Raw genomic sequence first — 12858 nt, 5'->3', positions numbered from 1 at the left:
AGAAAGTTCCACATTGCAAAATCTGGCTGTCAAAGTTGGAGAGTTGATTTATGTCTTCCTCTGCTTTATAGTTTGTGATGCATTTAATGTGGACAGTCCCTATGCTAGGGACTGGATCTCAGGGCTGTATCAAAGCAATGCTGCATAGTCTAGGGGTGGTGACACATTCCACAGGGTGATACAGAGACGCTTTAGTATTACCAGTCATACAACTAGGGCGTTTATTACATGGCCTCATGTAGCATGATAAGGAGAACCACTTATTGTATATCATTTGCTCGCATTTTCCAATGGCGAGATAATATTGCATTTAGGTCAGAAATTGGCCATAAATAACAGAATGGTTAAAGTTGGGAGTGAGCACCAGACGCCATCTGGTCCAACCCTTTACTCAAACAGGGACACCCAGAGCAGGCTGCCCAGGACCATGTCCAGGTGGCTTTTGAAGATATCCAAGGAGGGATATTTCATAACTTCTCTGGGCAACCTGTTCCAGTGCTCAGGCCCTGCACAGTAAAGAAGTGCATCCTGATGTTTAAACAGAGCCTCCTGTGTTCCAGTTTGTGCCCACTGCCACTGAGCACGACTGCAGAGCCTGTCTCTTTGCAGCCTCCCTTCAAGTGTTTATATACATTGATAAGCACCAAAGACTAATAAAAAAATTCTACTAAGGGGAAGGGTAAATAATGAAAAGCCCAATTCTGTCCTCTGTGTCCTAACAGCCTTCCAGAACATGTACAGGTTTAGCGGTTCAGCATAAGCAGAAATTGTATCTGTCCCTCTGCAGGTACAATGTGTACCGTGGAGGACCCACATCCTAACAAAAACTCATCCATTGGCAGAAAAAACATCAAATGACTACTTATTGTGTGAATAAACAGTAGAGCTTTAACATTTCACACCTACTGTTCTCAAACCTGATATGTTTCTCTCTGTGTGTTTTTTTTTTTTTTCCCTAGAAGAGCTTTCCACGGAAGACACGTTATCTCAGCTTTGTACAGAGCTGCAGGTATTTTCTTCAACAGAATCGGTCTGCTTTTCACGAGTCCATTTTTCAAGTGCAGTGAGACAGTACAATCATCTATCAGAGTGGGGAGAGAAGGAATTTGGTGCCAACAGAAAGTTTGCTGAATGTTTCTTTTTCACCAACAATTTCACATAATTTTGATTATTCGCTTACATAATGTTTCTGTCACTTTTAATGAGTCACCAGCTGGATTGCTTTAGGATCCTTCACTGATCCTAGCCCTGAGTGTCAAGAGTATGCACAAAAAATGACTTGGGGATAGGGTGCAATTACAGCTTTTGTGCTGACAGGAGAAAAGATTTTTTTGGCAAGTTGTGCAGCCACTTTTTTTTTTTTTTTCATATAAAAACACCTAAATGTGTAGGGAAGCTCATGGGAAGACACAAGTGATTTTGGCACAGTGTGACTGAATTACTGTCTTGAACTTCTGCTGCGTTGGCTTCAAGCGAGACACAGGAAAGTCAAGGTTGTCAGGAAGAAATTGAAACGGCAGTTGATGACTGGGGAAAATGTTTGTAATCAGAGATCTAATAGTTTTGATTTTCTCAGGTTATTAGCAGGAAAACAGGATAGGAAAGAATGGCAAAATAACAATTAATGAAGGGAATTTGAAACCAAATCAAACTGCAAGTACGTTTATGCAACAGTTACAAATGGTAGGCTAATGTTTGTCAGCCATGTGTGAAAAATGTTTGGAAAGGTGAATTTCTTGATTCTATGTCATAAGTTGGATTCTTTGAAAGAAATTTGATTTAATTTAAATTTGATTTAGGGAAACCTAAATTATGTGGCTCAACTCAACTAGACTGCAGAAATTTAGAAATCTTAAGTATACAGGGGGTCAGACAACACTCACTAGAGACTCCTTAGGACTTCTTTTTTATGAGTCCAGCAAACTGGTTTGGCATACAACAGAAAATGACAGCTTTTTTTTTTTTTTTTTTTTTTTTTTTGTATTTTCTTATTTATGTCCAATTATTATTCTCCTAAAAAGCTTCTTGACTTGTTTTGCATGGCCATATTAATAAAGCGAGATTGCTGTTACTGTTTTTTGAAAGCTGACCATAACAGCGTAGCAGCAGAAAGGAGAACACAACAGCTAGAATGGCTTTGGGTTAACAAAAACAAACAACAGCAACAAAAATCAACTATGATATTCCTATATGCTAGGAAAATATTTGGCATTAGCATCCTTGAATCATAACTTTCTACTGATAATTTAATGATTAAGACAGTGAATTTGCAGAGACTCTTTAGACATAAATGTTGAGACCCTGTACAATATTGTTGGGACCTAGAGGCAGCACTGACCAGCTCTGCAATGTACGTGCAGAAGTTGTGTGGACCTCTGTATGGTGTTCAGATGAGTATTGGCAAAGCTCTCCCTGTACTTTGCCTCTAGGAATATGTGAACTGAAACCATTTCTCTTCAGCAGAAAATACGAAGAGCAGTCATTTATAAAGGAAGAAAATGCTATTAAAACCATACAGAGAGAAGCCTGTGGGGTTAGTTTCCCATTACCACTGTGTTACCAGAGTCAGGCCCGTTTTTAGAATTAAATAAAAACAAAAGAAGGGAAGAAAGTGACGTTTACCCTATTTTGTATTCAACCCAAGGACACAGCAGATATTCAAAATGAGAAAATGGAAGGACAATATTTTTCTAATTGTGTGATTAATTTGTAAGCAATCGAGCAAAAAATCATTCCTCCAAAAAGCCCTCTAAATGTGTTTTGCATAACAGTGTTGTTAAAACCAGAATACCCTGAGTGGGGTTTGAAAGGTGCAGTCATGATTAACAGCCCAGCAGCAAGTACTTGAGCAGAATAGCCAGAATCATATTTGGTGATCATTTTAATTGTTGGGCTTTGCTTTGAGGAACTGAGTCCTTGGGAATTAACCTGCATTGCAAGGGTTGCCAGGCTCTTGCTCTGTACGTGGCAGCAAAATTCTCACAATTAGGAGTAGGTGTTGCCTGACTTCCTTCCTTCCTTCCTTCCTTCCTTCCTTCCTTCCTTCCTTCCTTCCTTCCTTCCTTCCTTCCTTCCTTCCTTCCTTCCTTCCTTCCTTCCTTCCTCTCTTTCTTCCTTCCTTCCTCTCTTTCTTCCTTCCTCTCTTTCTTCCTTTCTCCCCTCCTCCCTTCCTCCCTTCCTTCCTTCCTTCCTTCCTTCCTTCCTTCCTTCCTTCCTTCCTTCCTTCCTTCCTTCCTTCCTTCCTTCCTTCCTTCCACTCTTTCATCTTTTCCTTCCTCTCCTCCTTCCTTCCTCTCTTCCTTCTTTTTCTTCCTTTCTTCTTTCCTTCCTTCTTTCCTTCCTGTTCAAAAGGTTAAAAATCAATAAACTAGACAAATAGCCATCATACCCCTCATCCTAGCATGGCTGACATTAATAATTCATGTTCTTTGAAGACTGTGCTTTTGGTCTTTGATGTAAGAAGTAGCTTACTGGCTAAATTTCAAATAAAAATAAAATTGAATACAGAAATAAAGAAGTGTCCTAACTCTGCAAAGAGTGATATATGGGGAATATCTGTTGTTTAACAACATGTTTTCTCTGGTAGCAGAATGGGTACTGGAGCTTGTGACATTTTGGACAAATCATTAAAACAGACTAGCACCCCAACAAAGTAAACTCTGACAATATCTGTGGTTATTATCCATATATGCATCTGCTCTGTTTCTGTCTCACACAATTTGCTTTTAATCATGACTTAGTTTGCAGTGTCACCAGTCTGAAAATTAACTGCATAATAAACTGTGCGAGACATAAGCAGGCTTTCAACTAGACTGCAGTTCCAACCAAAAGGAAAAAAAAAAAAAAAAAAAAAAAAAAGACAAGACCTGGACAAGAAAGAACAACTCCCTGTGGTATTATTTATGGTATATTTCTGGAAGTATTACCTGTTTCATAGAGGCAGGTAGAGTCCCTACCAACAGATACAGTCTCTGTTGCTTTTGTGCCAACCCAGTAAAGGTAAAATGCAATGCCTGTCTGTTGTTGAAGAAATTGTCAAACTGGGAGGGGTCGATATGCAGACTTTGCTGATGACTTGCACTCCTTGGGCTGCCACGCTTCAGTGCAGAATTCCATCTGGGAACACCAAAGACCCCATCCCATCCCCGTGTGGGACAGAAGCACCAGCAGACTCTGTGATGTCTGGTTGAATTGTGTGTTGACACAGTGCTTTTTTGCCTTTTTTTTTTTTTTTTTTTTTTCCCCCTATAATCACCCATCTGGCATTCTAGTGTGATGTGGCTGAGAAGGATTTATTTTTATTTTTTCTTGCAATCAGAAAGGAGACAACGGGCCATGCTTTATTATTTCAGAGCATCCAGCACCATCTGGTGGGTAGTTTGGAATCTGCTTTTTTTTTTTTTTTTTTTTTTTTTCTATTTACTACATGTATATCTGCACTAAAGTTTCTGGAAAAAAATGAAGCTGTTGCCACTTCACAGAATGACAGAATCACAGAATGGGTGAGGTTGGAAGGGACCTCTGGATGTCATCAGGTCCGAGCCCCTGCTCAAGCAGTGACACCTATAGCAGGGTGCCCAGGACGATGTCCAAATGGGTTTTGAGTATCTCCAAGGAAGGAGACTCCACAACCTCTCTGGCCAGTGCTCCGTCACCTGCACAGTAAAGTGCTTCCTGAAATTCAGACAGAATCTTCTGTGTTCCATTTTGTGCCCATTGCATCTTGTTCTGTCACTGGAGCCTGGCTCCATCTTCTTTGCGCCTTCCTTGCAGGTATTTATACACATTGATAAAATCCACTCTGATCCATCTCTTCTCCAGGCAGAACAGTCCCAGCTTTCTCAGCCTCTCCTTCTAGGAGAGGTGCTGCAGTCCCTTGTTCATCTTGATCTTTTTTTTCTCCAGATATGTAACTGAGACTCTGCACTAAACCTCATGGCTTTTAAAGAGAAAAAGCAAAAGTCTCTCCTGCATTATTTTGGGGTAAAATAACTCAAAATAGTGGCTTTAATAATAGTTCTAAATCAAGGGGATTTGTTGTTGTTGTTTTTCTTAAAAAGTCTTAACCTAAGATGCTACCTGATTTTCTGAAATGCCTCTCTCAGAATGCCCTTTCTCCCCTCCAGCTGCTGAGCAACCCAGAGAAGATAGCAGAACAGATAAGCAAGGACCTCGCCTGGCTTTGCTCCCACCTCCTGGCCCTGTGGACCCAGTTCCTGGAGGTGGCAACACTCCATACAGAAGTCACAGCTTATCTGACTCAGGAGCATCATATGCTAAGGGTAACATTAAGAAGTTAAAAGCAAGTTCCATAATGGTAACCTCTTGACAGACATTGGTGATGTACATGTATCTGGATAGATATCTCTCTTACTATTATGTCTTACGAACCATTATGGGAGATGTGGTGAGTAGGAAAAGGAATAAGAAGAGAAATTAAAAAAAAAGATTTAAATTTTTGCAATGATGTTGCTTTTATGGTACCCAGAATCCTGTGTAAAATGAATGTACACTGAATACTAGAATCCAGCGTGGAACATGAAGTGGGTGAAAAGAGGTAGATATGCCCCATATTTGCTAGGTATCCGTACATCACAATCATATGTTTTAAAAGGCACAAGCATCACAATGCGAAGTAACCAAAAGATGAGTTTATCTCAATTTCTTTCACAGAACTACGATGAGGAATATAGATTTGTTCTCTTCACTATGTCACATATATAAAGCTAGTTCTTGCCTTTCTCCTAGTGAGTTTCACAAAAGGAAATATTAATACTGTTCATGTGGAAATTGGTTCTTGATAATAAAGAAGGCACAAAAGCAATTGCCTTTTGGGCTAACTGTATCAAAGCTACTTACCTGATTAGTTCAGCAAGTGCTGTGCCTTCCATGAGGACGTTTTGGGTTATTGACTATACATTGTTTTCATTACATTGGTTGAGCTGAACTCATAGCCTAATCTAATCATTAAAAAAGAGACATAGAGAAAAGTAGGGTTCATCTTGCTTAGCTTTAGAAGGCTACAGTGTAGGTGCTAACATCCCAATTTACATACTGGTTCTTGTTAAAGTCAGTGGAGGTCCAGTCACTGGAGATAAGATAATGTTTATGCTTGCAAAAGGGAGACATAAAACTCAGAAAGAGGTAGATGATGCTGAGACTCCACTGGCTATTTTAGCTATGTCTCCTTTGACTCTGAGAGGACCTGGATGGCTTGATCAGCCAAAGGACCCAACTCTGTAGGCCCCCAGCTCCAGCAAGGTGAATCCTAGACTCAAATTATGACAACTGATGGCATGACCTGTGGTAAATGATGTACCTTCATGTACATCAGTTCCTCCCTATCTAAGCTGTGTGTAATAAAACTTTTCTAGTCCTAGAAAACACTTTGAGAGCTCCAGATAAACCAATGCACTCTTTTTAAAGAAGTGATAGTCATTCTTTTATTAGAAAAGCCATTTGTTGAAGTATGGCTGGGATTTAGGGAGACGCTGAGATGCTGTGACATGTGGTTTTCACTGCCATTCTCTGACACCATAATAGAGGTCGCTCTTACAAATATTATTAGTTATGTATGGGCTGCAGTTTAACAGTTCAGTACAGTTGACTGCATATTATGATGGATTGATTGAAACTCAAAGCTTATTCCAGGGCAGATAGAAACACTGAATTTTTTATAGCTTATTACACACTCTGTGCTCTGCCAGACACTTCAGATCTGTGGCTCTTTTGTAATTGATTATCCAACACTGAGCAGATCAAATGTCTATGAAGAGATTTGAGAAGCTCTCATTTGTAAGTATCGTGACATAGGCAGATGTGTTTCTGCCATGACAGGGCTTATTCTCCTCTAGGCTGAAGTATAAAACTTCCTTTATCATCTTGGGAACCACTGTGAATGTTCCCACAGAAAAGATGATCAATCATGAGTTGTTCTAATTTAGTAACTCACTCCACTGCTGCTATGATTTGTACAGTGGGAAAGGAAGAAATCCTTGTTTTAATATTACAAGGAAAAAATGGTAAATCTGACAGCTTTTAGAAAAGTAGTCAGAAGATGCATATAAGAAAATCTTGATTTCCTCTCAAGGTACACTTCTTCCCTCCCAGCAAAATATGCAACAGCATCAGTTGCTTTGTGCTGGACTGGGAAAGTGAAGCAGAGTTGAGCTCTTTGTTTTCTTTCTGTCACCAGAGTGGTGCAAAGCAGACAGAGCATACTAAAGAATCTGGTCCTGACAGTCATTTCTCTGTTTTCAGCTTGATTGTGCTTGGCACCTTTCAGTAGATCTTAGGTTTAATTGGTATGTTTCTTCCTCAGGTAAGGAGATTCTCAGAAGCCTTCTTCTACACTGAGCACCAGAAACTTGCTGTGCTGACATTCCAGGAAGGCCTGTAAGTAACTCATTGACTCTCCCCTGTCACTGGGAAGGCTGAAAATGTATTTGCTTAAAACGTTTTTCTACCAAGACTGAGGTCTTTTCTGCTGGGTATGGAAGGCTTTGGTTTGAGAGAAATTACTAGGTCTATTCTAGCTCCATATTGTAAATCCATTGAAATCAATGTCAAATGTAAGTAACTCCAATCAGGCCCAAGAGATGATTAATTTTAAGATACCTGTAAGACATTTCTTTTTCTTTCTCTGCTCTCACAATACTTATGACATCAGGGAGTGACTAAAACACTGTAGCAAGAGCCTTCAAGGGATATGATGTGGTATATGATGCCTCTTTCCCTACCTTTCTTCCAAACCAGGTGCATGTCTCTGCAGAGCTTATCTCCAACAACATCAGCCTCAGGGTAGTCAGAAATATTTTTGATGTGTTTCTTCAATTAACTTCTTAACCTCCCTATACCAGATCTAGTACTGGCAATTTTAAAATGAAGTAATAGCTGAAAAGCAACAGAAAAATAACATTTAAGAGTTTGCTTTTTACTCTTCCTTATAATATTTTTAGTTATAGGCAGTCATGGATTTATTTTAGTCTTTAGTCCATCCCTGCTTTCTATATCAGAAAGGATCATCTGTACATGCAGATAGGAACCTTGATTCATTAAACAGACAACACAAAGATGTGAATGTTCACTGGAAGCAGCAGTGAAGGACCACACAGGAACACCACAACATTAGATGGAGGAACTGTATGAGTAATGTAAGCTCAGGGCTGATAATTTGTTGATCAAGAATCAACAGTACAAAACAGTTTGGGAAAATAAACAATGCACTGGGCTGCATTCACAAAAATATGCTATGAAATGTGAGCAAGGTGGTTATTTCATAGAATCATAGAATGGTTGCAACCCTCCTGCCATGGGCAGGGACACCTGCCACCAGACCAGGCTGCCCAAAGCCCCATCCATCCTGGCCCCTCCAGGGATAAGGCATCCACAGCTTCTCTGGGCGGCCTGTGCCAGTGCCTCACCACCCTCTGAGTGAAGAATTTCTTCCTTATATCTAATCAAAACCTACCCTCTTTTAGTTTAAAGCCATTACCCCTTGTCCTATCCCTACACCCCTTGACAAAGAGTCCCTCCCCAGCTTTCCTACAGGCCCCCTGTAGGTACTGGAAGGCCGCTGTAAGGCCTCCATAGAGCCTTCTCTCCTCCAGGCTGAACAACCCCAACTCCCTCAGCCTGTCCTCGTAGGAGAGGTGCTCCAGCCCCTTGATCATCTTTGTGGCCTTCCGCTGAACTTGTTCCAATACTTCTGTGTTCTTCTTGGCTGGGGGCCCTAAAGCTGCATGCAGTACTCCATGTTTCCATTTGCTTGACACTGCTTGCTTTTGACCAAAACTGCAGAGTATGAGGGGCCCCTTTTAAGGCTGCAGTAGTGCACATCCTGCCTTCAGTTTTAGCTAGTGATTCCAAGTAGAGAGCATGGATACTACTGAGGACCTGACCCTTGACGGCAGAGTTAAAGGAAAGCAGCTCAGATTTGAATTTCAAAGCAATGTCCGAACTTTTGCTGCACTGAAACAGCCTGTTATCACAGGAAGACCACAGCATTACCAGAACAGAAACCCACTTTTCAGAAGTGGCTTAAAGGCCATGACATCAGGTTCTGTCATGATGATAAGGCTTAAGTGAGACATCTGTTTCCAACCAAGAGCAAAGAAGAAAATGAGTTTCTCAGAGCTGTTGCTAGGAACATTAAGGCTGATTCAGTGCTGGTGGAAAAGGCCATGACTTCATTAGTGGATGGGTTATACAAGGGTACCTTTTTCTGACAAACTAGAGCAGGGCCATGGCTGCAAGGGCCCAGCTGTGCTCACTTAGTCCTCCCATGTCAGTTTTTAAGTAAGCTGTGTACATGGAAAGACCCATGGCAGGACCCCAGGGTGAGGTCAAAAACACTCACGGCCCCATCTAAGCAAACACAGCCCTGCACAAGGGGAAGCCTAATTGCATGAAGTGCTTTTATTTCTCCAGACAGCCACAGAGCTAGCCCATTTCCTACAGATAAGCATAATTTTCCTCAGTGATTATCAAGGAGATAGAGTACAAAAAAATAAAATAGCTTGCAAATGCTAAAAGTTGATCTGTGAGGTAAATTCGGTATATACAGGCCTCATGGCAGTGTCCTGTTTTCTTTTTGGTTGTGCTAGATGGTGCAGTTAGGAAAGCAGAATCTTGGCTCCCACAGTATTATTAGTGTTGAGGGTGCCAGCAGGGAGTATTAATTGTGTTCAAAGAAGATTCAGATGAGATCAGCTCTTCGTGTGCTGGGTGCTGTACAAACAACTCACACATGAGCAGGCTTTTCCCCCAGTTATTTCTTCCTTGTTACCAGATGAGTGGTTTTTTTTTTTTGCCTCCCATACTGTGGTTGTGAATTCTGTTAGGTCATGCACCTACATGCGTGGCAGTACTTGACTGCTCAAGTAGAATAGGAAGTACAGTTTCCAATAGGTTGGATATCACACAGCAGGTGGCTCTAGCAGGTGACATAGCCTCCCAACACTTTGCAGAAAAAAAATATTTTTTCCTACACCTATCATTAATGATTCATTTTTCTTTTGCCAGGAACTGGTCTCAAAGCAAGTTTACTTATGATTTTTACACGTGGCCTTTAGTATAAACACCAATGCTGTTTATTAGTATGTCAGCGAGAACTTTGTTATGGTGCTAGGGCTTAACTCCAAATTCCCAGGTGTTGCTGCAGGCAAGACTGAGCAGCTAGCTGTTTGTGACTTCTGTCTGATTCATGCTTTAGCAATCAATGACTCGCCTATCTTTGAGAAAAAAATAGCTAGTAAGAGCAAATGATAGACAACAACAATTATGTTCTGAAGTTGAAGCCAGCATGCTGGTTTGCGCAAGGTTTTTTGTGTATGGATATAGGAATCTTCTGTGCTGGCATGAGGACAGACCAATTGAATTACAAATTTGTTAAGTTTTGCTTCATAATGTATAAAGAGTGTTTCTTCCAGTTAACTATCACAAGGTGATTACCTGACTCCCGCCAATGATAATCAAAAATATTATCACTGTGCTGTCCTGTGGTAGCTGTCCAGAATTACCTTCATCCAACTGTCTACAAAAAACTTGCTTCCTCCCTATTTATTCCTTAGGATAATGTATTTATGTTAGCCAAACCCACATCCCTGTGCCAGCTTAATGTAACATTCCTTGATGAAATCCAGGTAGCATTTTACATGTGCAAAAAGATGGAACAGAACAGCTATTCTAGTTCTACCAACAAGCAGTAGCTGAACCAATATGCCTTAGATCTTCCAGAAGTGTGTGAGATACCACACTGCTCTGAGGACTGGCATAAGCAAGATAGAGGGCCTACCATGTGTCCTTCTTGGCCTTGTTCCTCGCTGTTCTGGTCAAAGACATTTTTGATTATTGCTTCCTGCACCTGGGTTTTGAAACCCTTGGAACAGTCAGAGCAACAGACCTCTTTTCCTGATGAGAAAGCCAGTGGAGGGGTCCAGTCTGAGCCATCTGCAGTGACCCATGGGCTGACAGCAATGAGTCATGGAGCAGCAGGAGTGTTTTCCAATAAAGAAAGAGGTTTTGCATTGAGGGACTGTGCAAAGAAATCTCTATCAGAAAGAGAAATCAACTCATAGGACATGTTCTGCAAGCACTGAGTACTCCTTTCAAACACACTGTCTCTGTCTTCTCCTACCATCCCCCAGTCAGTAATTGAGTATGCCTAAAGTTATCCACAGTCCACAATACTCACAGTATTTGTTGTGATATCCAAATAATTCATGTTATTTGTTTTAAACATCTGTTATGGACACAGATGATTGTTATTACACTAGTACTACTGAGTGTGGAACAGAACCTGAAGCTCTGTTCCCTCAAATCTACTTTTTCCTTTGTCTGTTTATACCACTCATAGTTTTCAACCACCTTCAGTGCTCTTCTATCAAAACAGAAACCTTGGTGTCTTTGTCCTTAATCTTATCAGCATGGTGCAGTGGAAAATACTACTGGACTGCTCTGTGTCAGATATTTTACATGCTCATAGAAAGAAGCAGTTCTTGCTATACACAATTTGCCTGGTAGAATTGTTGAGGGGTTGTATGTCTTTATATCTACTCTGAATGCTGTGCAGCAAAGTCTTAGTACATTCCTTCAGCTGGCTTAGGTTAGCTAAAGACAAATTCAAATGATGAAAACTCCATCTTATTTCTAACAGCTTTGTGCAGATGTACTTTTTGTTCTGGTCATGTGACTGTTCTTTTGTTATCATGTCTTCTGAGTGCAATGCTCCTGGTGTAATGAACTCATCTCCTTTGTGTGATATCCTTCAGCATACCACGGTGGTCTTTATTCTACTCCATAAATTCAGCCAGATGTGGACTAATTTGTTAACATTTTACCTGAACTGGCATTGACAGACATTTTGTAATTTGAAGATTATAGATAGTGAGTTTTAGTCTCAGGGCTAGCTCTGCAACATCCAGTCCATGGTGCGACAGACTGGGAGCTATTGCAACTTGGAGGGAATTTCTGAATGAATGAGCAGCAGAGGACATTATATTGCAGGTAGTGTGGCAGATGGGTTGTAGCAGTGATAAAGAGAGGGGAAAAAACATATCTTCCCACAAGGAACTTCCTATTGCCTAGATGACTTCCAGCCTGCCCTGCTGCAGGGGATTGTGCCATTGTCCATGCACACCTTGGCGTTTGTCTTTACTGAACTTCATGAGATATCTGCCTGCCCATCTCAGTGTTATCTGCAAACCTGCTGCAGTGCACCCTGTCCCATCACTGAGGGTGTTAAATACAGGCATTAAATGGTATTGCCCCATATCAGCTGAAGGGCAGACACATATAGTAATTGTCTACACATCTGCCTTTGCTGCCTGGCTTGCAGTGACTGAGAAAAAGCATGGTAACCATTCGGATACTCAATTTCTTTTGTCCTTTGCTGCCAGGATCCAAAGTCACGGACAGATTTCTACAGAAATTCGTAATTCAGAGTACTTCACCAGCATGCCCCCGCTGCCAGCGGAATGCCTCGACATAGATGGGGACTGGAACACACTTCCAGTTATTTTTGAAGACAGGTATATGGATTTGCCTTGCAAAGGTGAGTGAAACACCCCAAGGTACATGAGACAGCTTGAGCTGAGGAGGTTCACTTCCCCAGCTGAAGGTAAATGATCCTATATAACTTGTGCTGGCTCTGCCTTGGATCAAAGCACAACCCACTGTAAAATATAACTGAATCCTCTGTTTTCTCTCCAAGTGAACTTTAGAGTATTTCCTGTAACTTCATAGTTTTCATCTTCCAAGTAAGATGTTTAGTTGTAAGGACTGGAGGCAAAACCTAGAAAGAAAGCAAAACCATTTTTATTACAGCAACTAACTTCATACTCAGAGTGACATCTAGTG

General features: G+C 41.0%; 1 protein-coding gene across 5 annotated transcripts in view; it reads left to right on the top strand.

Annotated features, from left to right (window-relative positions):
• LOC106020157 (protein FAM135B) overlaps positions 1–12858 on the top strand; it is a 270121-nt gene that overhangs the window by 231580 nt on the left and 25683 nt on the right. For 4 of the 5 annotated variants that reach the window (XM_072030578.1, XM_038175215.2, XM_038175217.2 and 1 more), the window contains exons 9-12: positions 960–1009; positions 5127–5282; positions 7322–7395; positions 12399–12553. In XM_072030578.1, coding sequence (XP_071886679.1) covers positions 960–1009; positions 5127–5282; positions 7322–7395; positions 12399–12553 — 435 coding nt within the window. The remainder of the gene's footprint in view (positions 1–959; positions 1010–5126; positions 5283–7321; positions 7396–12398; positions 12554–12858) is intronic. The other variant, XM_038175218.2, reaches the window with a different exon arrangement.

Source organism: Anas platyrhynchos, chromosome W (assembly GCF_047663525.1).
Source record: "Anas platyrhynchos isolate ZD024472 breed Pekin duck chromosome W, IASCAAS_PekinDuck_T2T, whole genome shotgun sequence".
NCBI lineage: Eukaryota > Metazoa > Chordata > Aves > Anseriformes > Anatidae > Anas > Anas platyrhynchos.
The sequence above is the reverse complement of the archived record's forward strand: the minus strand, read 5'-3'. Positions and strand labels throughout refer to the sequence as shown.